The 27,013-nt window shown below is 45.2% G+C and overlaps 1 protein-coding gene, 1 long non-coding RNA gene and 9 other non-coding genes across 12 annotated transcripts in view; 10 read left to right on the forward strand and 1 right to left on the reverse strand.

The window, feature by feature from the left end:
- si:ch211-51c14.1 (protein kinase C and casein kinase substrate in neurons 2 protein) overlaps nucleotides 1-21,591 on the reverse strand; it is a 35,360-nt gene extending 13,769 nt beyond the window's left edge. The window contains exons 1-4 of one of the 2 annotated variants that reach the window (XM_056287669.1): nucleotides 21,383-21,591; nucleotides 20,178-20,264; nucleotides 19,474-19,541; nucleotides 15,408-15,564 (exon numbers count right to left, since the gene is read on the reverse strand). In XM_056287669.1, the coding sequence (XP_056143644.1) occupies nucleotides 15,408-15,564; nucleotides 19,474-19,533 (217 nt within the window). In that variant the 5' untranslated portion in view covers nucleotides 19,534-19,541; nucleotides 20,178-20,264; nucleotides 21,383-21,591. Of the gene's footprint in view, nucleotides 1-15,407; nucleotides 15,565-19,473; nucleotides 19,542-20,177; nucleotides 20,265-20,916; nucleotides 21,156-21,382 lie in introns of those variants that run through there. The other variant, XM_056287668.1, reaches the window with a different exon arrangement.
- Nucleotides 16,800-26,454, forward strand: LOC130119229 (uncharacterized). The gene is made up of 9 exons (XR_008810831.1): nucleotides 16,800-16,859; nucleotides 23,400-23,443; nucleotides 23,887-23,927; nucleotides 24,166-24,204; nucleotides 24,447-24,485; nucleotides 24,715-24,758; nucleotides 24,983-25,026; nucleotides 25,251-25,294; nucleotides 25,519-26,454. It is a non-coding gene; the product is annotated as an uncharacterized LOC130119229 (long non-coding RNA).
- On the forward strand, nucleotides 23,241-23,330 carry LOC130120254 (small nucleolar RNA SNORD88). Its single transcript, XR_008810957.1, has one exon. It is a non-coding gene; the product is annotated as a small nucleolar RNA SNORD88 (small nucleolar RNA).
- Nucleotides 23,506-23,593, forward strand: LOC130120260 (small nucleolar RNA SNORD88). Its single transcript, XR_008810962.1, has one exon. It is a non-coding gene; the product is annotated as a small nucleolar RNA SNORD88 (small nucleolar RNA).
- Nucleotides 23,991-24,078, forward strand: LOC130120264 (small nucleolar RNA SNORD88). Its single transcript, XR_008810966.1, has one exon. It is a non-coding gene; the product is annotated as a small nucleolar RNA SNORD88 (small nucleolar RNA).
- Nucleotides 24,272-24,359, forward strand: LOC130120262 (small nucleolar RNA SNORD88). The gene has a single exon (XR_008810964.1). It is a non-coding gene; the product is annotated as a small nucleolar RNA SNORD88 (small nucleolar RNA).
- On the forward strand, nucleotides 24,553-24,640 carry LOC130120257 (small nucleolar RNA SNORD88). The gene has a single exon (XR_008810960.1). It is a non-coding gene; the product is annotated as a small nucleolar RNA SNORD88 (small nucleolar RNA).
- Nucleotides 24,821-24,908, forward strand: LOC130120256 (small nucleolar RNA SNORD88). Its single transcript, XR_008810959.1, has one exon. It is a non-coding gene; the product is annotated as a small nucleolar RNA SNORD88 (small nucleolar RNA).
- LOC130120258 (small nucleolar RNA SNORD88) lies at nucleotides 25,089-25,176 on the forward strand. Its single transcript, XR_008810961.1, has one exon. It is a non-coding gene; the product is annotated as a small nucleolar RNA SNORD88 (small nucleolar RNA).
- On the forward strand, nucleotides 25,357-25,444 carry LOC130120255 (small nucleolar RNA SNORD88). Its single transcript, XR_008810958.1, has one exon. It is a non-coding gene; the product is annotated as a small nucleolar RNA SNORD88 (small nucleolar RNA).
- LOC130120263 (small nucleolar RNA SNORD88) lies at nucleotides 25,627-25,712 on the forward strand. Its single transcript, XR_008810965.1, has one exon. It is a non-coding gene; the product is annotated as a small nucleolar RNA SNORD88 (small nucleolar RNA).
- Nucleotides 26,455-27,013: the final 559 nt, after the last annotated feature.

The raw sequence follows: 27,013 nt of genomic DNA on the forward strand, positions 1-27,013 counted from the left end.
AAACAATCAGACCAATAGCCGCTAAAGCTAATGTCACATCACCAAAAAAAGACAGCATCACAGCAGAACATGCACCGGACATTTGAAAAAGAAGTTAGCCGAGCTAGACAAGACATCAAACCAAAGAAAGATCTAGGTGACCATATCATAAGCGATGTCAAATGAAAAGTTTTGAAAACGGTCTGTCTACCCAAAGCTACGGTTAATGACATGGTTAGCGTCCTGTTGTCGGACAGATGTAATTGCCCCGTCCACTGTAGCTGCATTTGGCCAGCAGCTGCCTGGAGTCTTGGCTCCTTTCACTGAAAAGACAGACTGTTGAAAATTTCACTAGTGACTTAAATGTGGCCCTCTCTAGGCTCCTCGATTCAGTTGCACCTCTCACTACCAGAGCTAGGCAGCTAAAATGCGTTTACCCTGGTGTAATGTTTTTTATGCATGCAGGTAAAATCAAAGAAAGTTGAATCAGTTCATCTGGATACAACGTTTATAGACAGACACGTTTCATCACTCACCTATCAGTCTAAACTGACTGCAGGTATCCCCACCCCTTAGAAACAACACAATTGCGTAACGACCGAAACCGACGATCAGTTTCATATGCAGATATGGGCGTGACCATTAACTAGCGTTACTGTAGCAAATTCGGGGGAGGGGGGGGGTAACTATTGTATTTAGAAATCACGTCAGGACACAGCGCTGTCGCTCGACACAACCTCTCCGTGGCATTCTTTATTTAGACTGACACAGCATCAAAGGCAGACCCGATCAAAACAACCCAGAGCCCGCAGGCATCACCAATCGATCCCAGCACAATAGAACAGCACCAAATCAAATGCAGTACTGTCGATGTGTGCATACATAACATTCCCCCCCCCCCCGGCAGGATTTCAAACATGAAAGGTTGACACAAAGTCCTCTAGGTGGCCAGGGCGTAAACATGTGCGAACAGGTCGCGGGGCGGCCTGAGGCTGGGCAGGCCGAGGTGGGGAGGGAGATGGCAGGGGAAGCTGAGGCCCAGAAATGTCTGGGGCCCGTGTAGGAGCTGCATGAAGCCCCGGGGCGTCTCGCCATGCTGAGGGAATGGCTATGGTTGTGTCACCAGCTGTGTGTGGCGGAGCTGACACCTTCCGTAGACGACTGGAGTGCCACCGAGTGCCATCGCTGAGGAGGTAAGTGGCTGGGCCCAGCTGACGGGTGACTTGGAGAGGAGAGGACCAGTATGAAGCCATTTTATTGTCCCTGTGGGGCCTGCGGACCCTGACCCAGTCTGACACATTGATGTCTGGCACCCTGGTTCGTTTTGACTGGTCAAACCGTTGCTTCATCCGCGTCTGCTGACGAGTGACTGAGGCTCTGACCCCAGAGGGAGGTGCCTGAGGTGTGGAGGGGCGGAGCCTGTCAAGGGGCATGCACAGTTCCCGGCCTAGCATAAGAGAGGCTGGGGAGACGCCTGTGGTCGAGTGCTGTGTGGCCCGATAGTGCAGCAGAGTGTGACGGATGGCCTGCGTGAAAGAGCACCCTTGGGCCATGTGTGCTCTGAGGCCGTTCTTCAGTGACTGGTGAAAACGTTCAACGCCGCCATTGGCCTGGGGGTGGTAGTACGCAGTGCGTATATGACGGATGCCCTTGCTTTCGAGATAAGCAGTGAACTCAGCAGAGACCAGCTGAGGGCCGTTGTCAGTGGTGATGGCCTTTGGGAGGCCCCAGCAAGAGAAAAGAGAGTCCAGGAAGTCGATGATGATCTGTGAGGTCACAGTGCCGGAAGTGGTGAGTTCAGGCCATTTTGAGTGTAGATCGTAGGCGACCACCATGAAGCGTTGGTGGTGGGGAACTCCATGGATCTCACCACAAATGTCCAACTGCAGGTGTTCCCAGGGCTGAGAGGGCCAGGCGAGAGGTTGCAGGGGTGGGGGAGCCTGGTGGCCAGTCTTGCCACTCACAAGGCAGGCAGAACAGTCCTTCACCAGAGCCTCAATATCTCTGTCTATCCCCGGCCACCACACCAGGTCTCGGCAGCGCTGTTTCAGTTTCACAATGCCCAGGTGGCCTTCATGCGCCGTATTCAAAACACGTGCACGGAGAGCAGCTGGGACCACTGTGCAAAACCCACGTGCCACGCAGGTGTCGTTCCAGCAGGAGAGCTCCTGTCTGACTCGGGCGAACGCAGCCAGCTCCTCTGGGACCTTGTGAGGCCAGCCGTTCTGGATGTAGGTGCGGAGCTGGGAGAGGACAGGGTCCTGTTCGGAGGCTGCCCTCAGCTCCTGCAGAGAGACAGTGGCCTGGAGGGGTGTGTGTAGCATTTGGACAATGTCCTTTTCCACACAGTCAGTGTCCGTCTGTGGAGCTGGGGTGGAGACAGAGCGAGAGAGCAGGTCGGCGACAACATTGTCTCTGCCTGGGGTGAACTGCAGGCTGAAGTTGTACTGGCGGAGGCGGTCAGACCAGCGGTGCAGCCTCAGGGGTTTGTGGCCTGTCCCAGATGTGGACAGCAGCGCTGTCAGGGCCTGGTGATCTGTCCTGAGGGTGAAGGAGCGGCCATAGAGGTAGAGGTGCCACCTTTCACAAGCCCAGATACAGGCTAACGCCTCACGCTCACCCACGGAGTACCGCTGCTCGGTCAGGTTGAGGGCACGGGAGGCGAAGGCGATGGGCTTCTCCACACCGTTCTGGGTTTGAGACAGCACGGCCCCTATCGCTGTGGCTGATGCGTCACAGGTCACAAAGGTGGAGCTGGAGATGTCGAAGTGAGCCAACACTGGTGGTGAAGTCAGTTGAGTCTTGAGATCACGCACAGCGTCACTGCATGCCTTTGACCACACCCATGGCTCGTCCTTACGCAGCAGCTGGCGCAGGGGGGCTGTGGTCGCAGAGTACTGGGGAAGAAACCTCAGGTAGTAACTTGTCATACCCAGGAAGGAGGCGACCTGGGCGGCCGAGCTGGGCTCAGGGATGGCCTGAATGGCGTCCACGTTGGATTGTAGTGGAGTTACACCACTCGCTGACAGCCGGAACCCCACGAAGTCGATGGCTGGCACAGAGAGGACACATTTCTCAGCATTGAGAGTTAGCTTGTGCTTGGACAGGGCTGTGAAGACCATGTTAAGGCGCTTGTCGTGGATTTCACTGGTGGGCCCGTGTACCACTATATCGTTCAGATAAATGGCCACGCCCAGTATGCCAGCCAGCACGGAGACCATGATTTTCTGGAAGCAGCTAGGGGCGGAGCTGAGACCGAAAGGCATCCTGGTGTAGCGAAACACTCCTGCATGTGTCACAAAGGCTGTGAGGTTTCGGCTGCTGGGATGGAGGGGCACCTGTAAGTACCCCTGTCTGAGGTCGAGCTTGGAGAACACCTCAGAGCCATAGAACTGAGCAGTGAGTTCTTCTGAGGTGGGCAGTGGATACTTATCAGGGACCACTGCCTTATTTACTGCACGTAGATCGACGCAGACACGCAGGCCCCCCGACTTCTTCTTAGCCACCACGAGGTTTGAGACCCAAGGTGACGCGTCCACCGGTTCAGTGTTATAGTGTTTCTCTGCACAACACTGATGATTCTCATTTGTTACATAAAAGGTATAACTTTGCTTGTTCTTGTTAGCTAGCTAACAGTAAGTAATATGATCGGCTAACGTAAATGTTAACTTCCACTAAAAGTTGTCATTACTAGCTTAACAATACTTGTTAGCTGGCTCATAGTTGTCATAAGTTATCTGACTCTCATGTGTGTACTATACTCCAAAACCTACATCTGATTTATTTATTTAGTTAAATGCTAGCTGTCTGCTCCATTAACTACCTAGCTAGGTTAAAGTGGTGTAGCCTGTACTGCCTCAGATTTTTTTGATTTATTGTTACGGTTAAGCAAATCTATTCTTTTACACCTCAGTACAATATTTCAGAAACTATGCCTCTATGACAGATTCGGTCTTTATTCTACTTTGTGTAGGCTATGGGTCTTCAGTAGGCTAATATGGAAGACGATGTGAACCCACCTCTGCTCAAGTGCTTCTTCTGTGAAGGCCTGGAAACGCCAGGTGAGAGGCTTTTGCAAGGAACTTCTAAAGGCTACGCTACTTTATTGAAACATGCAGAAGCCATGGAAAATGCTACAATTTTGGAGCGTATGAAGAAGGATGAAAATGAAGGAAGACTTAGATACCACATAAAGTGTAAAGATTATTTGTACAACAAGTTTGTCAAGGTCACCAAGACGTCAGCTCAAGCATCAAAGGCAGAGGAAGAGACAGCAAAGCTGAAGCGAAGGCGCACTTGCTCTGAGTTCAGTGCATCAACTGCATGCACCTCTTCAAGTTCACGGTCCGTTCAGCTTCTGTACAAGAATGTATGCATTCTTTGCAACCAACCCGCTCATCTCTACGAACATAAACTAGCAGACGCTAGAAAGAAATATAGAGTGCCTGATAATGTGACTGCAGATAGACTAAAGGCAAGCTTGCTGAAGATAGCAAGGAGTCGTAGAGATGACTGGGGCACAGAAGTCCTTGGACGTCTGGAAGGGATCAATGACTTAGTAGCAGAAGAAACCTCGTATCATTTGCGCTGCAAACTTCTTTTTGAAAAGGGTAGGCCTTACTCCAAGACTGCAGATGAAGGACCAAGGAAGAGAGGACAAAAGAAAATAGATGATGAGCGAGAGGTTGTTTTTATTGAATTATGCGAATGGCTAGACACAGAACTCGAGCATGGGGTGATGACGCTTGACCAAGTCCACGAAAAGATGCAGCAGTTTGATCAGTCACCCGATAAGAGCCTCTCTTATTCAAAGAAATGGCTAAGGATGAAACTTCAAGAGAAATATCATGACACACTGTACTTCACATCACTGTCGAAAAGGTCAGATGTACTCTGCCTCAAAGATAACACAAGCAACATTCTGCGAGAGCATCATGCTAATCTTCAGCAAGGAGATGAGAAGACACAAATCATAAAGACAGCACTAAAGTTCATATGCAACGACATCGCCATGATTAATCTAGATCCAAAGTCATACCCCACTGCATACAGTATGGCTGATATCCAGAGTCAGCTGGCACTTGTTCCTGAGAGCCTCCAGATGTTCTTGAGACCAATAGTGAAGACCGATGAAAGAGTAGCTGTTTGGGGGCAGAACTTTATCAAGGCTCATCGGCCTCGATCAGGAGTATTGCCATACCAAATAGGGCTTGCCATACAACTTGATCATAGATTTGGGTCAAAATGGATGATCCACAAGTTACACCGGCTAGGATACACTGAGTCTTACTCAGAGACACAAAACTACAAATACTGCTTCCTCAATGACAGGAATGGAGATGGCATCCCAGATACATCTGGCTCACTTGATACCATTGTAGAAGAAACTGATGACCAGATCAATGATGAGGCTGCGATTGATGCCGCACTTGAGGATCCAATGGTTCCGACCGCCAGTGAAAGTGACAATCAGGTGGTCTCCATGGACGTTGCGGAAGCAAACAATGCAGTCACTCAGTTCGTTGGGGACAATATAGATTTAAACATTGTCTCTGTCAGTGGAAACACCCCGTTTCATTCAATGGTTTGAAGAGAACAACCCATTCGACCACGATCGAGACAAGAATATGCTTGTATCTTTCTCTACAGGATTCACAAGCACGGGGGATGACTCAGTCAATGCAGAGAGAGCAGCTGAAGTAGGTAGAGAGATGCAGATAAAGCTGGATGGACAGTCAGCAACATCAACCATGGAGGTGAAGTCAAATGTACAAGCCCTGTCATCACTCAGAAAGATTCCCAAGATCAACAAGAAGATTCATCTTGACTCACTCAAGTTGTTCAACCAACTGATAATTTTTGCTCGACGGGATATGACAGTTGAGACAAGCTTGGAATATGAGCTAACTCCCGTCCCATTGTCCCTTTTCAGCAACAAAGATCACAAAATGAACAAGGCAAACAAGGCAGGGTTTTCCAAAACTAGCCTGAAGGAGTTGACTGATCCACTTGAACTCACTAACCAACCCTGTTCCACTTTGGTGGTTGATGGAGGATGGCTTCTCTACATGGTGAAGTGGGAACAAGGCCAGACTTGGCAGGAGATTGCCAACAGTTACCTAAGGTACATGCAGCGTCTTGGCTATAACTCTCAAAGGATCATTGTGGTCTTTGATGGCTATAACAGATCACCAAAAGATCATGACCACATCCGACGTAGCAAGAAATCATGCTGTGATCTCCAGATTCAACCAGATATGATGCACTGGACACCAAGAGCAAAGTTCTTAGACAACATCCATAACAAGAGTGAACTCATTCACCTCCTCTCCTCAACTTTTAGAAAACTTAACATCACTGTGGAGCAGACTGACAATGATGCTGACACTTCGATTGTGAGAGAGGCATTGGTTGCTGCTAAAGATGGCTCGGTTGAGGTCAGTAGTTTGTGTAGATATTTAACTTTCATTTGCTTAACTACTTTAAAATAAGAGTTTTGATTTTTTAAAATATTTTCACATGCTCTCTTTACAGTTGCGAGCAGAAGACGCAGATGTGCTGGTAATGCTGGTGCACCATAGCTCGAGCACCAGCCACCCACTCTTCTTAACCACATCCAAGGGCTCTTATGATGTCAGGAAGATCCGGGAAGCTCTCTCAGAAAGAAAGAGACGCTACCTGCTCTTTTGTCATGCGTTCACTGGGTGTGATACAGTTTCTGCTATTTCTGGCCATGGGAAAACAACTCTGTTTGACAGGTAATAATAGTAGGCCTATAATAATAAAAGTAATTGTATTTTAGTGAAATATTTGTATATTGAAATATCTTTAAAAAACCTTGAAATGCACTTTTTCAGGTTTTGTGCGGGGGACATTGATAAACATATGGACATCTTCATGGACATTCATGCTACCAAGGGTGCAGTGGTTCAGGCTGGATCTGCGATCTTCCAATATATTTACAATGGACCAGGTACTACTCTGGGTGAAATTCGGTACACCATGTTCTCACGGAAGGCAGCGGCTGGGCTGATCAAACCAGAGACTTTACCTCCAACAGAGGGTGCGGCTGCACAGCATTCTCTCCATGCCTACCTACAGACCCAAGACTGGATTCTTCTACAGAGCATGTCTCTAGACCCCAGTGACTATGGATGGACATTCGGTGTTCATGGTTATGAGCCAGTTCCAACACTAGACCAAATGGCTCCTGAGGAGCTCCTCCAGTTCACAAGCTGTAATTGTAATGGAGATTGCAGCAACAGGCGATGCAGCTGCAAGAAGAATGGTGTCAAGTGCATCTCAGCATGTGGAGTTTGTAAAGGCATTACATGCAAGAATGGTATTCATGATGGTCTTGAAGAAGACTCAGACATTGACTTGTGAAGCATTTGACATGGATTTTCTCTGACTATTGCAACTATTGTAATAAATGCAAAAAAATATATATGCAAAAGTTGGCATGGCAGTTATTCCACTAAGGAGTAGATCTAGAGAAAATTAAATGCTAGCAATCAACTCAGAATCATGAAAAAACAAACAAAAGTAAGTCTCTACAGCGTTGCTGTGATTTGTTATGATAAAAAATGATAAAAAATGATTTATCTAAATCTTTTTCAAAAAATCACCCTAACCCGGACTCCCCCCTCCCCCACTTCCTCTCTATTGTACTACAATATTTTCAAAACAAAAAATGAAAATAAAAGAATAGATGAATTAAAGAACAAGGGTCTCTCACTGGGAGGGGGTGGATGGAAAGGGCCTTAAGAACGGGATAAAAAAATAAAAAGAATAAAAAATCTTTTAAAAATCATAAAAAAATCTCACAAGTGAGTTAGAGACTTACCCCAAGAGACTTTTTTGTTCAGAAAATTATGTACAAAAATGTTTTGGTAGCCTTTTTTCCCAAACCGGAAGCTGATTTTTTTTAATACTGGTGTCAATACCCCAACTTTGATCAGGTTTTTTCAGGGTTTCCCCCTGGAGTTGAATTTCAACATTTTAATACATGTTATTACACACCTCTATGAACACATTCATGAAGAAGTTTCTTGGTAATGCTTTACTTCCCAGATTTTCCTAACTTTCCCTCACTATATGTGCAGCCGAAACATTTCTGTTCTCACTAAATTCCGAGAGCACAACCACAATGTGGTGTTTGTCAAATGTGTCTGCCGCTCAATTCAGCTGTGCTCATCGAATGCAATGCGTGTGTTGCTGAGAAATGTAGAGTACCAGATTTCGCAAACATACGCATGGTTTTCTCACAGCACTCTCCGTCAGCAAAACTACCTGCAACTATGCAACAATAAACGTTGGCAAAACATCGCTCAAGATTCTCCAACTTTCAGGCACTAGGTGGCTAGCTGTCAGCGCGTGCCTGAACAGGGTGCTCGATCAATATGAAGAGCTCAGATTGCACTTCCAGTTAGCAAAAGACAAAGACCGAAACTACAGCACGGAGATTTTGTTTCAGATGTACACAGATCCAATCAACAAGCTTTACTTACTGTTCCTGCAGCCCAACGTCCAAGAGGCGAACAGAGTGAACAAAATGTTCCAACTGGAAACCGCAAATCCATGTAAGCTTTTCAACGAACTCGTCACGTTCCATCTGAGCCTGCTACGGAGTCCAGTCACAACAATCAGCACCGTGGTGGACACTGGACAATGGCCAGAGATTCTTGACTTTGACGGGGCCATTGAAACCAACCAGCTGCCGCTCTCCGCATTCGGTTCCAGCTGGAATTGGAGAACGCAAACCTTCCCGCACCGGCAGCAGAGGGCATCAAACAGCGCTGCAGAGAATACCTGCTTGAATTTGCGAAGCAAATGAAACAACGACTGCCTCCCAACATGCAGCAACTTCAGTCTCTCGGGGCTTTGAGTCCGTCCATGGTGCTCAGTGGTCAGAGAAAACCACAGCTAGCATCACTGTCATTTCTACGACTGTACACCGGAGACCTCGGCAAGATCAATCAACAGTGGAGAGTGCTGGACATGCTTCAGTGGGAGAATACAGAAGACAGCAAAATCGAACAGTTCTGGATTGAAGTGAAAAGCCATAGGGATGCTGCTGGTGAACAGGACTGCAGAACTCAGATCTTTTGCCTTCTCACTGGTGCCGTTGCCTTTCACCAACGCAGCTGTGGAACGCACCTTCTCAGAGATGAATTTGATCAAGACCAAATTGCGCAGTAGGATGAAAGACAGCCGTCTGGGGAACATCCTTCGGATTAGGGCCTTCATGCAAAGGCATGGAATCTGCTGCCACCAGTTACAACCAACCAGGGAGATGCTGACCTTGTTCAATACAGACATGTATGACAAGGACGAGGGCAAGGGATCTCAAAGCATTTAAACAAAAGACATCAAAAAATATGAATAGTTCTGTTTCAATGATTTTTTTTTTGTTTTATTATTTTTTTTATTCTCAAGAAAATTCAGCTGGAAGACAGTCGACCTCGACTACAAGTCAATGAGTTGGTAAACTGAAATTATTTTTCAATGCAATCTACTATAGATACATTGAATACAAATGTAATAAAAAGTTAACGAAAACGTTTATTGATATTGGTGTCTCCATGTGTAAATAGTAGTAATGTATGATATGACTGTATGAGTAAAAGTGTATGTGCAAGTATTAGTATTTACACATGTACAGTGATTGCATGATTAAAATGTAGCCTAGTGTATTAACAGGACAAAGTGTAGGCCTATCATTTGTAATAAGGTAATATAAATTGCATTAAATAAATGCATATGAAATAAATACTTCATATTGTCCAGGCAGGGAGGAAATTCATCCAACAAAAAAAAAAGAGGAAGAGAGAGCAAGCGACAGACAAAGCAGCAACAGATTAGTTTGTGCATCAGTGAATTGGTCTAACATTTCCAGTTATTTAGGATAATATATCTGATAATACAAACCACTCTCTAAAACTAGTCAAGATGTATTTAAATGTCTATTTGCCAGACATGAGGGCATAGTGTGTATGTTTTTGATTTTACTCTACTCATTTAAAGCTTTGCAATATATTTGGCAATGGTAGTAATGCTATTGGATTTTAAAAGCAGTGTATAGTGTTTGGCAGGACCGCATTTAGAGTTCTGGTATTGGGCTGTTTTTTTGGGCTAGTTCTATTTGCCATTGAGCTAGTTTTGGGCTAGTTTTGATTGGCCATTGGGCTGGTTTTATCACAATCACCTGGCAACCCTGCTTTTAGCCCAGACGGCAGGTGACATGAGGTGACGCAGCAGTCGGCATTTGTCACCGCTAGTCGGTTTGGTTGTGTCTTGGCTCTTAGACTGAAGCAGTGACTACATGAGTGATGAAACATATCTGTCAATAAACGTTGTATCCAGATGAACTGATTCAACTTTCTTTGACAGCCTGGTTTAACGACGAGACACATGCTCTTAAGTGGGCCTGCAGGAGACTGGAATGTAAATGGTGAAAATCAAAATGGAAAGTTTTTTTTTCCTATCTTGGCATGAGTGTTTATTGAAATACAAGCATGGTTTATCTGCTGTGAAAGCAGTGTATTTCTCTCGCTTAATCAATATTAATAAAAATAATCCCAGATTTCTCTTTGACACTTAAGCTTAATTTACTAAAAAGCAGCCATCTATTAGCTGCTCACCATTCACAGCCCATGAGTTTCTAGACTTTTTCTGCAATAAGTTTGATGAGATCATAAACAAAATTAGTTCTTCCACTCCATCTACTCCTGCAGATCCTGTCTTACCAAATTCATATCGATACAATGAGTCACTAATAGTCCCTGTTGTTACAGCTTTTGAGACTAACTCTCTTGATACTTTGACTAAGCTCGTGTCAGCTTCTAAACCAACTTCTTGCCTAATGACCCTTTACCAGCAAAACTTTTTAAAGACCTCTGGTCTTTCCTGGCACCTACAATGCAATTTCTGGAACCTACAATGCTAGACATTGTTAATTTATCATTCACCACTGGCACTGTTCCCAGCAATTCTAAGACAGCTGTGGTCAAACCTCTAATTAAGAAACTGCACCTCGATCCAGGGTCTCTTAACTATTGACTAGTCTGTAATCTTCCATTCCTTTCTTGAGTACTAAAGAGAGTTGTGTATCAACAATGTTTGACTCATATAGAAGAAAACTATCTATATGGACCTTTCAGGTCAGCTTTCAGGGCCTATCACTACACTGAAACTGTTCTGACCAGAGTGGTGAATGATCTTCTACTTGCTATGGATTGTCTTTCCACTTCTGTGCTTCTACTACTGGACCTCAGTGCAGCCTTTGACACCATTAATCACTGTATACTATTGGACAGAATAAATTGTAATTTTGTTGTCTCTGGCTTAGCTCTCTCTTGGCTTAAGTCCTATTTATCTGGAAGAACACAGTGTGTCTGCGATGATAATATTACAGCTAAATTCTCTGATGTTAAATATGGTGTACGTCAGGACTCAGTTCTTGGCCCTCTACTTTTTTCTCTTTTTATTTCACCTCTTGGCCAAATTATACACAGTTATGGAATAAATTTCCATTGCTATGCTGATGATAATCAGCTGTATATGCCTATAAGGGCTGATGATCATACTCAGATGACTAATTTGGAGGCCTACTTGGCTGCTGTGAAAAATTGGATGTCACTGAATTTCCTGCTTTTAAATTCAGATAAAACTGAGATGCTGGTCATTGGCCCTGCTAGACACAGATACCAATTTGATCAAGTAACGATAACAATCGACAACTCTGTGGTTTCAGAAAGTCTGGCAGCCAAAAATTCTTGGTGTTACATTTGATCCCAGCCTTTGTTCAAAGCCTTTGAAATGCTTTGATAAACACATTAAAGAAATCACCGAGACTGCATTTTTTTCACTTGCGTAACATAGCTAAAATTCCGTCTTTCCTGTCCATTGCTGATGCAGAGACTCTAATACATGTATTTGTTTCATCCAAACTTGATTACTGTAATGTTTTGTTTTCAGGTCTGCCACATGCTAGTACTAAAAGTCTTCAGATGGTTCAAAATGCTGCTGCTAGAATCTTAACTAAAACTAAAAAATTTGACCATATTACACCAATTCTTGCTTCTCTTCATTGGCTTCCTATCCATCATCATCATCATTACACTTATATAGCGCTTTTCTAGACACCCGAAGTGCTTCACATTGAAGGGGGTAAATCACTTCACATTGAAGAGGGTAACCACCACCAATTGATCAGAATTCAAGGTGCTACTGCTGACTTATAAAATCCTAATTGGGCTTGCCCCATCATACCTGTCTGATCTCCTAAAACCGTACATTCCATCTTGAGGTCTCCACTCTCAAAATACAGGGCTCCTGTGTGTACTCAAAGTTAAAAAGAAGTCAACTGGTGGCAGGGCCTTTTCCTATCAGGCCCAGTTCTTGTGGAATAACCTGTCTGCTGCCATCAGACAATCAGTCTGTTGAGTCCTTTAAATCCAAACTCAAAACTCATCTTTTGTCTTAGCTTACAATTAGTTGCCTTTAAGTTGAGTACTTAACAGCCTGTACTGATTGGTGGGTCGGTTTCTGTCTCAATGAATTTAAAAAGCACTGTTCTGCTGACGAGACCATAGAGTCGAGTCAATTTTGTTTGTATCGCCCATTATCACAAATTATTGACTATTGCAAACTGTTCTGTTCTCTCACATGTCTTTTCTCTCTCTCTGAATGATGTTTTCTCCTTTCTCTTCTTCTGTGTATGTGAATGGTGTGATGTGAATGTCCCCTGTGTGCATGTGTAGTCTGTCCTCCTCCCAGGTCTCCATGGTGATGGTGGTCACATGGCTCCAGTCCTGGGCTTTTCCGGTGGCATCTTCACACTGCTTGGCATCCTCTTCATCATATTCTTCATATGTTTCATAATTCTGTTGTGCTCTTTCAATGTTGTATTCTGTAAATTGCGTACACATAACATCCATTGCACGTCTGTCCATCTTGGGATAAACATCCCTCCTCTGTTGCTCTCCCTGAAGTTTTTTTTCCTATTTTTTCTCCCTGTTAAAGAGGGTTTTTTTAGGGAGTTGTTCCTTATCCGATGTGAGGGTCTAAGGACACGATGTTATGCTGCTGTAAAGCCAACTGAGGCTAATTTGTGATATTGGGCTATACAAATAAAATTGGCTTGACTTGACTTAATGATTCCAACCCACTTTGGTTCAAAAGTTCTTGCAACAAAAGCTCTGATTGGCTAACACTAATCCCCTCGCTGACCTTAACCAATCAGAGGTAAGCATTCCCAAAGTGGGTCTGGCTCTGCACTCTGTAGGGTAGGCTTACTGCGCATGAACAGAGTCACTCAACACCACCCCATCAGTCAGTGTACTAGCTATTGATGGAGATAGAGACAGATGATGGATGGAGACTAAGCAATTCTAAGAGAAAGACTTTGTTTGTCTTTTTTATGTCTTCTCATTCACTGTAAAAAGGTTAGAAAAAAGACTGCTTTCCCTTGCGTTCTCATCCAGAGTAAGCTATAGTTATGTCTTTATGGGCATACTAGGCTTGTTATCTAGGTAGCAAGTTAACTTAGCAAGCTACGCCATACGTTTTTTTTCTTTTTAACTTTAATCCTTATTCGTGGTGGTACGGTGGCACAGTGGTTAGCGGGGTCACCTCACAGCAAGAAGGTTCTGGGTTCGAGCCCCGGGATAGTCCAACCTTGGGGGGGGGTCGTCCTCTGTGTGGAGTTTGCATGTTCTCCCCGTGTCTGCATGGGTTTCTTCTGGGTGCTCCGGTTTCCTCCCACAGTGCAAAGACATGTAGGTCAGGTGAATCGGCCATACTAAATTGCCCCTAGGTATGAATGTTTGTGTGTGTGTGTGTGTGTGTGTGTGTGTGTGTGTGTGTGTGTGTGTGTGTGTGTGTGTGTGTTGGTCCTGTGTGATGGCCTGGCAGCCTGTCCAGGGTGTCTTGTAATTATTGTACACTGTTATTGATCTCTGCTAGTAAGTAAATCTGATAGATTAGATCCTATGTAATAACGCCATTCAGAATATAACATATTTAGTCTCATCTCATCTCATCTTCAGCCGCTTTTCCGGGGTCGGGTTCACAGTGGCAGCAAGCTGATTCAGTTAATTCAGCTAACATATTTAGTAACATTTAGAATAGAACCAAGACCCTGTGATGTATCACTTTAATTGTTGTCCCCATCAGATCTTTACTGTAGTTTGTTTACAAAATTAACCATATTATAACCTCTGGTTTACCTCCCTATTGCACATTCCACACCACCCATGTTTCCCCACAAACATTCAAGCCAAACCTATGCACTTGAACCAGCCATTATTAATGTTATTATCTGCATCTGTGTTCATCCTGCTATGCTCACATCACAGTATCCAGACCAGCCTGCCATGTTTTTAACCTTTACATTGTTTTTAACCGTTAGATGTCTGCAAACTCACTAAAATGATCTGGGGTTTAGACTCTTTAACAACTCACTTGCAGAACTAGAAAGTGAAAAGGTAATTTTCTCCTAAAGCAATGGAAAACCCATATCAAAAGATATTTTATGGTAGCCTTGGAACCAGACCAATTCGTAAATGCTAATTAGCCTGGCTCCTCTCAGTTTATTTTCGATTTTGATTACCTCTGGACACAATTGCATAGATCTACAACCAATCAGCAATGAAATGTGTGACGTAGCACTTAAACTTTTACCACATCCTGTTGGAAATATGGCAAACATCTTTCTTATCAAGAAAATCTTTAGATGCAGTTGTTTGTTATTCTTTTAGAGGAAATATACCGTCCATTTTTTTAATGCTGCCATGACAGCGGACTCAATAGACCGTTTCACATCAGTGGCAGCTTACGGTGCTCCTCTGTTACGTCAACGTTATTTGTCCCCACCCGTATTCTGGGACGACCCGCCCCTGCTCTGCCTCTGATAGGCTAACCCTATCCCTAACCCTAACTTTAACCAACCTAACCAACGAAGGCAACGACTACTAGCCACTCAGAGGCAGCGTTCCCGGAATGCGGGTGGGAAAATAAATAAGGCTGTATGTCATCTTTGCCCTGTGATGGACTGGCAGCCTGTACAGGTTGTCTCCCCGCCTGCCGCCCAATGACCACTGGGATAGGCTCCAGCAACCCGCGACCCCGGTTGGGATAAGCGGCTTGGTTAATGGACTGATGGATGGATGTCATCATATCAAACCTGCCCCATATTAGATAAACGGTTGTGATTGGCCGGCATCTGTCTGAATGGGAAGTTGGCCAGATGTGTATGCCAGAACAAATGTAAAACATGAGCTCGCAGCAGATTTGTCTGGTTCCCAGGCTACACTTTATGAACGTGTAGAGGAAATAATGATGTACTATAGAATGGATGAGCAGTTCAGGCATACCCTGAAACCCTGGGCCGGTGCCGTAGCAGTTTATGTAAGTGCAGTACTCACTCGAGTCCACTAGGGGCTTCCACTTGTTGCTCCACTCGCTGAGCTGTTGGGCGTACTGTCTCTCCACACGAGCTCTCTCTTGGAAGCATGCCACTATGTCATTGCAAGCCTGGAAGGCGTCTTCCGTCCGCTTTACAGTACGGTGATAGTTCCCAGGCTGTGAGGACCCAGAAAGAGAGAGGGGGGGGGGGTCTTTAAAGCCTTGACAAACGGCACTGACAGTTGTGTTTGCTGTGGGCTTTAGGGACATAACATATTAACCTGTACACTGACATCGCAGGTTATTATATAAAAATCCCAGCAAGGTCGAGCTTTTATCTTTCCCTACACCAGGGGTTCTCAAACTTATTACTCAAAGGTCCACATCTGATATTTATTCATGGTCAGGGGTCCGGAACGATTGGTAATAACAAAATAACATTTAATCAACTCACCTGAAACGTTTAAGCAACATGCATTCAAGTTCAAGACAGTCAAGTTTGTCAAACTACATTTGAGCGTAGTGGGAGAAATGGCATCGTTTGCCTGAAATCAGTTGCTTGAACGTAGGCACAGAAGGAAGGCGTGATTGGCAGCCAGAGCCCAGAGACGCTGATCCAAATGTTCATTTTGAAGACCCGCCCTACTCTGCTCTGATTAGTCCGAAAACTCGCGTACTGGTAGGCTACTCCTTACTGTCAATTATGGTCGCGCTGGTTTCACTTCTCTGCTCTGTTTCAACGAGGGCGGGGCTTAGTCCCTCCACACACACACGGAGCGGAGCAGAGGAGAGCCGGTGAGCCAGGTGAAGGGAAGATAACGTTACTCCGGTTCATGACAACGACATTCGTTGCGTTACTGTAAGCGCAATAAAAAGCTTCGCACCGCCCCCCAAAGCAAATTCTCCAGTTTAACGTTAATATGTGAATTCGGCAGCAACAACACACACGATGGAAATGTTACGTATACTTCATAATGTGTATTCATAAGACGAGGTGTGGGCTGGGTGTGGATTGACTTGCTGTTTGGTTCGGATATTGAGAAGTCCTGCCCTACAAGTTTAAGAGTCTTCATCATAAAGGTCAAAACCCAGTTGTTCTGTAGCTGTTCGTTACCGTCGTCCCAGTTAAACGGCAGTGAAGTGTGGCCGGGGTGTGGCCGGTGACACGAGGCTGAAGGCCTGGCCTTGCAGAGACAGACGGAGGAGTGTGTTTGGGCAAAACTCCGAATGTACTAGCGTATCTGAAGCAAGTGTTTTGTTTGTGGATGTGGAATTTGGAAATTGCTCCGCAATTTTCCTGGCAGTCGCAACATTCTACTCTGTCGTTTTCTCTCTCTCTCTCCCCCTCCCGGTCTGCAGTCGTGCACAGGAAGCCTGACACGTTTACCAGCTGCTGACCAGCGCGGATGACCTGACTGTCAGCGAGGTCTTGAAACGACCAAACAACAACCGCACGGAAATCACCTTTCCAGGTACTTTCAATTAGTAAAGGACTCGGAAGGACTGGGATTTTTTTTTGTTTTTTGGACCATTCACTTTACATTTTCAAAGCTATCATGAATTCATGAACTGGCTCGTGCACCAAAAATCATTGGGTCCTTTGACATATTTAAAAATCACCCAAATGTTTCAACCCCAAAACAACAAACGTTGTAAAAGTTGTAAGCTTTGAATGTTCTATGGTTTTGGGGGATTCTTCAGGTTATCTTATCACAATGTTTGATGGAAGAGCACTTCTACCAACAGCCCAGCTATCTCTCTCATTCTCTGTCCTTCTCTGTTGTGGTTGCTGCTGACTCTTCTCGCCCGTCTTGAGTTAAACAGAACCAGCTGAGGAATCCAGCTCGGGGCCAGCAGCACCGCTGCTAAGGAGCAGCCAGCCAATCAGTAAGCCGAGAGCCCGCCCAACTGGCCAATCACGACGTGTAAAGTAAACAAGACTCGTCCTCGGATGAGCAGAAGATTTGAGCTACATAATTAACAAGCTGTGGTGTGTTTAGTTAAGCCTGTCCTCATGCCAGTGTGCAGAAGCTGTCCTGGGACTTACTACATGCGACCCAGCACCATTACCGTAGAATGAATAGCCCACTAGTCCACAGTGCAGAGAGCGCTGCGAGGAAACGGCTGCTGGGACGGTGACAGCTTCACAAACACAAGCACACATAGTGACTGGCAGGCCGGACAGACGGCCTGGCCTGGGCACACGGCCAACAGAATAGCAGCCAGCCAAATTACAGGAGGGGAAAGATGAAACTGGGACAGCCACGATTGGGCCATTGACAGACAGAACAGGTGATAGAAAGTGAAAGCGATAGTTCGCTCCAGCTGGATGATGAGGTATACAGACAGCAGAAAATGTTCATCAGCTGGGTCAAATAGACCGAGCGTTGTTTTGTGCAGGAACGAAAGTGCACAACAGTGCAACTATAAACTGTTCTGTAGAAATTCCTCCCCTTCAAGTGGACCTGATGCGTCTGACTTTTGATTTATTCACCTTGGCCATCATCTGCAGACACCTCAGGCTCATCACACGTCTTGGACCGACACAACGGATGGAAAACTAACATAACCCTAAGCTTCAGTGTAGAGTAACATTAGGAATGTGTGCACCGAAAAAAGAAGATTTTCATGGTTATTTCACCCCAGATTCGGTATTCTCTTAACCTTCTGCTTGGTCATGTTGATACATAATATGCAATTTAATCACATGATATTTCAGTTATGCTTCAAATCACAATAAATGCTGTGATCCTAAAACCCACTGAACTCTGGTCAAACCTAATGGTCCTGGTTTGTCCTGACCTTTGCTTGTACATGGCCATAGTTGTCTTTACTGTAGCCCTGCTTATATGGGTTTTATCATACCACCTTTGTTTAAGAAATGTTGGGCGTCCGGGTGGCGTGGTGGTCTATTCCGTTGCCTAGCAACACAGGCATCGCCGATTAAGGAGAAAAAGGGTGAGGGGGACGAAAAAAAAATTTAAGTGCAGGGTGTGGCTGAGACCTGTGTGGGTGGTCACCATCATCCATCAATCTCAGCAGGATGTGACTGATACAAAGCTGATGGAGTTGATGAAGGCTCATTGCATCATGGGTGTTGTAGTCACGGTTGTGGCAACAGAGAGCGCTGACTGAACAGTTATTTCTTACCACAATGGGCAAAACATACTGAAATTTTGTGTATGCAAGTTTTAAATTGTTCAAGATTAGCATGTCAGCCAAATTAGTAAAATCTAAATAACAGCTGTGTGTGACAAAGTGAGGCAGTTTGCACTGAGATTTGATGTTGTGGTATGAGGAAATGTGAACCACGGGGCCAGGTCACCCCAGAGTCGACGGACAAACCAGTACTGAGTGAACATTGTGGCTGTTATGCCTTATCGTTATAGTATGAGCAGCACAGGGTGTCCGGGTAGTGTAGCAGTCTATTCCGTTGCCTATCAACACGGGGGTCGCTGGTTCAAATCCCTGTGTTACCTCCGGCTTGGTCGGGCTTCCCTACAGACACAATAGCCCTACTTGCGGGTGGGAAGCTGGATGTGGGTATGTGTCCTGGTCGCTGCACTAGCACCTCCTCTGGTCGGTCGGCACGCCTGTTTGGGGGGGAGGGGGAACTGGGGGTAATAGCGTGATCCTCCCACGCGCCACGTCCCCCTGGTGAAACTCCTCACTGTCAGGTGAAAGAAGCGGCTGGTGACTCCACATGTATGGGAGGAGGCATGTGGTAGTCTGCAGCCCTCCCCGGATCGGCAGAGGGGGTGGAGCGGCGACTGGGACGGCTCGGAAGAGTGGGGTAATTGGCCGGATACAATTGGGGAGAAAAAAATCCCCCAAAAATTTGTGAGCGGCATAAAGTGACTCAAATAACCCACGTTGCTGCATTCAGAGATGAAACTCCTGTTTGAAAATCAAAGTGTGGCCTTGCTTACGGCGCTATATAGCCTAAACATCTCTGCTCTGCCTGTTTGCCTGCAAGGCCATCAGGACTTGTCATAATGGAGGACAGACAGATGGAGACGCACAGACAAACAAAGAGGCACTGAAACACAAACACATGCACACACACATCTCCACACCCACCCTTACCATCCAGAAGCTGCGGTTGTTGGCATCTTCAGGGCTGATATCTGCTGAGCTTGTGGACATCTTTGTCCCTGAGAAACAAACGGATGTGTGGCTCAACAATAGGTGTATCTTGTCACTTTTCCTAAAAATCTGCAGCATATCAATAACATGACATATTGAATGTGTAGATTATCATCAGAATTGCAAAATACCAAAGTTTCGGTGCTGTAGCTATGCAAAATATACAAGTTGTGAGTCCGTGCCTTGTGTTCGGAATAAGGAGTGGACATGGCAGCTGTGAAACGTGTTGCTGAGTGAAGGGAATCATGGCAATGGCTGTTTCGAGATGTGTGTTTGGAGACGTAAAGAATGAAAACGCAAGAGGATTGATCCTCTCGTCGCAGACTTGACAGAATACAGTGAAACGCAGACGGGGCCTACAGTAATAGGAGGCAGACTCGGCGGCCTGGCAGTTCAAACCATGAGCACATCAGCAGGAACGGAATGGCCTCTCCCAGCATTCCCAGCTCTGAAACACGAGCTATCCCAAAATAAACAGGGGGTAAAGGTCACCACATCCTATCCGCTCTCCGTCTCTCTTCCCTTGCTGGTGGGCTTGTCTTCCCCCTCCCTCACTCGGAAAACTCTCACGCATGCACACAAGAAATGCAGACATACATACATGTACACATTCACATGCTCGGAAACCGACAGCGGACACTCACGTGCCGAGGGAATAACTGCAGCAGAGGACGGAAGTCAACTCCTGTGTGGACTCGATCCCGGCAAGCTCACCCTCTTCAGATGTGGAGCTGAGAATGGAGGTTCACATATACAGGCATGTAGATTGTATCACAAGAACATCAGTGGGGCAGGGGAGGAAAGTATGTGGTCTTTGTTTGCCCATGTTTTCCTCCCCATGGCTATCTGTCTGCACGGCTCTGTCAGGCGCACAATTAGATTCAGAGATTTCCCCTCTGTGTCCCTCTGTTCACAGGGCATCACATGCTCCACCGAGAGGATAATATGATGTCTCTGTCTGTCTGTCTCTCTCTCTCTCTCTCTCTCTCTCTCTCTCTCTCTCTCTCTCTCTCTCTCTCTCTCTCTCTCTCTCTCTCTCTCTCTCTCTCTCTCTTTCTGTCTCTCTTTACCCGTGCAGATTGGCAGGAGGTCGGAAAAATAATGAATTGCTTCCCTTTTAACCCTTGACCTTAAGTTCCTGTCCCCTCACTTGGCCGGCTTTCTCCGGGGTATGGCTGGAGAGAACACTGCTGTCACTCCATGATACTAGATAACATAAGGAATGCCTATGGGTTTAACTGGTGTGTCCCCAAACTCCCCACACGAAGACAGATTTTCATTGAGCCATCAGCACTGAAGACAAACTATTTGTGTCAACGCAGGGATTTTGGTGTGCCATTCATTATCCTAACGGTGCAATGCAAAATATGCTTTATAACTTACCATCTACCGGCATAGATTTGGGTTTCACCGTGGGCTTTTGAAGAAGGATTTTATGGTCTCTTAGTAGGTCAAACAGAAAATGTATTCCAAGGGTTAATAGTCCTCTGGTGCTACAGTTATTTGGACTGTCCCATAACTAAAGCGAGACAGCTTCAGGCACTTAAACTGAAGTTCATTTTGAATGGTAAGATCCTGTGGTGGAACTTCCAACCAACTCTCCCAGCCCTGGCCCGTCCTGTAGCCCCCTCTGCACAGCCTGCACCCACCCTAACAGACACATCCCCCTCCCTCCATCCCTCCCTCTCCCTCCCGCCCTCCAGCCCCCCCCTCCTCCTCCCTGTTTCGTCTGTCCCACAGTCACACAGAACTCACCGCACCGCTGCATAGAGGAAATATATAGCAACAAATGAAAGCATAGGGCAAAAATAGAGCTCTATTACTACATGAAATTTCTATGAAACCTTACCTCGGCCAAGGAAGGCAGGAGTTAACCGTGAGCTGAGTCCCTCACCTCCCTCCTTAGTGTTGGGCTCCTCACCCACTTCTCTTCACAGCCGTCCACCTATCGTTGCGGTGGCTTGAAGTCCTTTTTCCCCCCACTCTTTGTGCTAAACTCTTGCCCTAGTTTTCATTTCTGGGCGGTCTTTGCACTCTTTCAACTACTCTCCCTTTATTATCTTCCTGTCGTACTGTGGTGCTCCTGCTCTTCCCCTTTCTTTGGCCCTGTTTGTGTCAGATTAGTTGGCTTTTTCCCTCCTTCTGTCTCCCCCTCCCTCCCTCCCTCCGAGCCTTCAAAACAGCTGCAGCTTATGTATATGTGTGTGTGTGTGTGTGTGTGTGTGTGTGTGTGTGTGTGTGTGTGTGTGTGTGGAGAGGTGTCTTAATAACTACAAATTTTCTTAGTATGTGTGTGAGTAATCTCATGTGTTTAACAGGCCCATTGGGAATGTTAATAAACTTATCAAAGAAATTGAGAATTTGCATAGAATACTGTACTGTTGTAGAAAACAGTATACTCTTTTAAGCTGGTACTCCCCCCCCCCCCCATAACATTCCCGTTGTAACGTTTTGTGGGTCTGTAGGGTTGTACGCCTGTCACAGCTGGCGGAAATATCCGGTGTGTGTGTGTGTGGGGGGGGGGCACTACAGTAACTGCATGTGTGTTAAGCATAGAGGTCCTGTGAAGTTCTTTGATGGAGTAGGAGTAGACAGTGGCATTGCTCATTGTCATTGGCATAATACCTAATGTTGTGTTATACTTTTCAGCTCTGCCTTGCCAGAACATGCCATTAAAATAACTGGAAAGCTGCTACTTTTTCATGCTTACACCTAACCCTGCTGATTCTCCAAACTGCGTAGAGCAGCTCTTTCGTTTTCTTTTTTTTGGTACTTTAATGAAATGAGACAGATTAATTTAGGCCCCAGTGTTGCAAGTTCATGTCCTGTTAATTGGAAAGAACTGTAAAATGGAAATGCTCCCAATTAAATCTATTTTCGGTTTCAAGTCCCAGTATCTAATTATTTTCTTGAATTGAAAATTGCTTCAATGAAGAAGTAGCTCCTGCAAGTGGAGGAAGAAAGGTTTTGCAACACGTCACTCAGCTAGAGAATACAGTTACTTGACTAATTATCCAATATGAAATTTGACACCCATCTGGTTAAATGTACTCATCCAAACAATAAAATAATTCCTTTAATATATACCCCATTTTCAAACGCAAAAATCACTGCTACTTTGTGCACGTTTGACATTTCCTCCTTAAAATAATAATTAAAAAAAAATTCTAATTAAAAAAATGAAACCAGTTGTCCCCAGTCGAAGATGGGTAAAAGCCAAGTAACATATTAGTATTTTACGACGAGGAAGGTGTGAAATTACCGGTTTTAAGGGACGAAAAAGTATGTGCTTAGAATGTCATTAGTTTCTTTGGATCATGTAAAATAAAAGTTTTCAAAACTTGAGAATTAGGAATTTTTTTGAGCTGGCATATTTTTAGGCTACTCCTTGGCTGGGGTCCTTAGCGCTGTCAGACAGTACGCCATTTTGACCATGTGGTAGTCTTCAGTAGCACACGGAACGTCTGCGCGGAGGGCGAGCCGGCTTATTTTCTAATAAATGCTTGAGGGCAATCCGGTTTTGGTAAGTGATCATGATATTTTTATTATACGCTGGCAAGCTTTCAAATCAGTAAATGAGTGACGTTAACTTAGTTTGCAATTGCTGGCAGTTTGTGTAGCTAATATGTAGCGGTCTCCATGGCTGAGCTTGTAACTGAATGACTGCTCCGGTTTGGTTAATGTCTTGTGTCTGTACTAAGAAGGCATCTCTCCCTTGATGTTTTGCACTGGGCTCTGAGTTTCTGCTGACAGAAGTGCGTCTCTGCTCCTGACAAGGCAGAGTTTCTGAGGAGATGACACGGAGCCATATGTACTGATGTCCACATGGCGATGCACTAACGTAGGCTTTCTCTAATCCTCTGCAGGCAGTGGACCAAGAGAAGCCGCTTCTACACACCAATCTGATAAGGTTAGTTTTAAATATGCCCGATGTCTGTCGTAGCCTTGTAAAGCCAACCATCTTGCCTGTTGTGTTTCTCATGATGTGCTGCACTGGGCTCAGAATCACTGTTGATGATCGTGCAACTTTGCCCTTGACAAGGCAGAGTCTGATGAGACGAAGCTAAAAATTGGGTTGTGTGCTGATGTCCACATATCCAAAGGAGTTGAATCAAGTGCAACTGGACTTGGTATATATCCGTGAAGACGTTTCGCCTCTCATCCAGTCAGAAAGGCACGAACTGAGGAAGCCTCTTGGATGAGAGGCGACACGTCTTCACGGATATATACCAAGTCCAGTTGCACTTGATTCAACTCCTTTGGATAACCATGACCTGAATGAATGAGAACATTTACAGACATGATGTCCACATAGCTATGCACTTAACACAGGCTTTCTCTACCCCTCTGCAGGCAGTGGACCAGGAGAAGCCGCTTCTACACACCAATCTGATGTTAGTTTTAAATATGCCCGATGTCTGTCGTAGCCTTGTAAAGCCAACCATCTTTGCCCGTTGTGTTTCTCATGATGTGCTGCACTGGGCTCAGAATCACTGTTGATGATTGTGCAACTTTACCCTTGACAAGGCAGAGTCTGATGGGACGAAGCTAAAAATTGGCTTGTGTACTGATGTCCACATAGCTATGCACTAACATAGGCTTTCTCTACCGGCTTTCTCTACCTTTCTGCAGGCAGTCGACCAAGAGAAGCCGCTTCTACACACCAATCTGGTAAGGTTAGTTTTAAATATGCCCGATGTCTGTCGTAGCCTTGTAAAGCCAACCATCTTGCCTGTTGTGTTTCTCATGATGTACTGCACTGGGCTCAGAATCACTGTTGATGATCGTGCAACTTTGCCCTTGACAAGGCAGAGTCTGATGGGACGAAGCTAAAAATTGGCTTGTGTACTGATGTCCACATAGCTATGCACTAACATAGGCTTTCTCTACCGGCTTTCTCTACCTTTCTGCAGGCAGTCGACCAAGAGAAGCCGCTTCTACACACCAATCTGGTAAGGTTAGTTTTAAATATGCCCGATGTCTGTCGTAGCCTTGCAAAGCCAACCATCTTGCCTGTTGTGTTTCTCATGATGTACTGCACTGGGCTCAGAATCACTGTTGATGATCGTGCAACTTTGCCCTTGACAAGGCAGAGTCTGATGAGACGAAGCTAAAAATTGGCTTGTGTACTGATGTCCACATAGCTATGCACTAACATAGGCTTTTTCTACCTTTCTGCAGGCAGTGGACCAAGAGAAGCCGCTTCTACACACCAGTCTGATAAGGTTAGTTTTAAATACACGCAATGTCAGTTGTCACCTTGTAAAGCCAACAATCTTGCCTGTTGTGTTTCTCATGATGTACTGCACTGGGCTCAGAATCAATGTTGATGATTGTGCAACTTTGCCCTTGACAAGGCAGAGTCTGATGAGACGAAGCTAAAAATTGGCTTGTGTACTGATGTCCACAGAGCTATGCACTAACTTAGGCTTTTTCTACCTTTCTGCAGGCAGTGGACCAAGAGAAGCCGCTTCTACACACCAGTCTGATAAGGTTAGTTTTGAATACACGCAATGTCAGTTGTCACCTTGTAAAGCCAACAATCTTGCCTGTTGTGTTTCTCATGATGTACTGCACTGGGCTCAGAATCAATGTTGATGATCGTGCAACTTTGCCCTTGACAAGGCAGAGTCTGATGAGACGAAGCTAAAAATTGGCTTGTGTACTGATGTCCACATAGCTATGCACTAACATAGGCTTTTTCTACCTTTCTGCAGGCAGTGGACCAAGAAAAGCCGCTTCTACACACCAATCTGATAAGGTTAGTTTTAAATACACGCAATGTCAGTTGTCACCTTGTAAAGCCAACAATCTTGCCTGTTGTGTTTCTTATGATGTACTGCACTGGGCTCAGAATCACTGTTGATGATTGTGCAACTTTGCCCTTGACAAGGCAGAGTCTGAGGAGACGTAGCTAAAAATTGGCCTGTGTACTGATGTCCACATGGCTATGCACTAACACATGCTTTCCCTACCACTCTGCAGGTAGTGGACCAAGAGAAGCCGCTTCCACACACCAATCTGATAAGGTTAGTTTTAAATAAGCGCGATGTCAGTTGTCACCTTGTTTAGCCAACGTTCTTGCCTGTTGTGTGTCTCATGATGTACTGCACTGGGCTCAGAATCACTGTTGACGATTGTGCAAATTTGCCCATGACAAGGCAGAGTCTGATGAGACATAGAGTGAGACAGACAAGGCAGAGTCTGAGGAGACATGTTGGTGGACTGGTGGCGCAGTGGTTAGCGCAGTCACCTCACAGCAAGAAGGTTCTGGGTTCGAGCCCCGGGGTAGTCCAACCTTTGGGGGGTGTCGTCCTGGGTCGTTCTCTGTGTGGCGTTTGCATGTTCTCTCCGTCTGCGTGGGTTTCCTCCTACAGTCCAAAGACATGTTATGTAGGTCAGGTGACTCGGCCGTACTAAATTGCCCCTAGGTATGAATGTGTGTGTGTGCGTGTGCGTACGTGCGCGCGCGCATGCATCGGTGCTGTGTAATGGCCTGGCAGCCTGTCCAGGGTATCGCCTCACCTGCCGCCCAATGACTGCTGGGATAGGCTCCAGCATCCCCGCGACCTTGAGAGCAGGATAAGCGGTTCGGATAATGGATTGATGGATGTTGGTGGACTTTGATATTGGGCTATACAAATAAAATTGGCTTGAGTTGATCTAGTTCCCTCCCTTATATCGCTGTAGGGTGCCTTTTGGTGTCCGTACAAAAATAGTTCATTTGTCACGTCAACATAAAAATGACTATGAAAGGGTTTGTTATAAAAAAACAAAACAAAACATTACTTGGCTTTTTAGTTACATTTTCTAGATTTTTTTTTTCAATTTTGTATAAGAGGATGCATGCTATTTTGCAATGTCCCATGGTCATGCTCATTCAATTTCAATGTGAGTAAAATATAGTCAAAATCATATAATTTAAAATTTTTGTTTTCATGTTATTATTTTGTTAAATAAGTTATTACTCAGTTTAAGTGTATTGATCATTTGGTAATAAAAATCATATTTTTATTTAATAAAAAAGAAGAGTTTGTGTGTGTCCCTTAAATGATTGTCCACCCTGTCATATGGGTTATTCTCAATCACATGACTTTTTCATTGACAACGAACAGCTCTGCCATGATGGAGGACTGCAACACCTAATTAGCAACCACAGTTTACACTGAGGTTCTCATTGTAAAGCTTTGTTTACAAGAACGACATTTTAGGTGAAAATCGGACAAACGTACCGAAATAAAGCATCGCAGTTGTGATCCACTCCTCGAAAAACGGTTTGCAAAATACATTTTACAGAGTTCTGGCCTAACAGCGCAAAGGATCAGATTCAATTTGAGGATTTTCGGCTGTTAGGCCAATCTCATGCAATTCCGCGATGGCTTTGATCAAGAATGATGTGCAACCTTTGGAAAAACTAAGGAGAGATATATGGAAAAACTCGCACTTATCGATACGTTAGACTGATATGTGAACAAATTTA

This window comes from Lampris incognitus, chromosome 10 (assembly GCF_029633865.1).
Source record: "Lampris incognitus isolate fLamInc1 chromosome 10, fLamInc1.hap2, whole genome shotgun sequence".
NCBI lineage: Eukaryota > Metazoa > Chordata > Actinopteri > Lampriformes > Lampridae > Lampris > Lampris incognitus.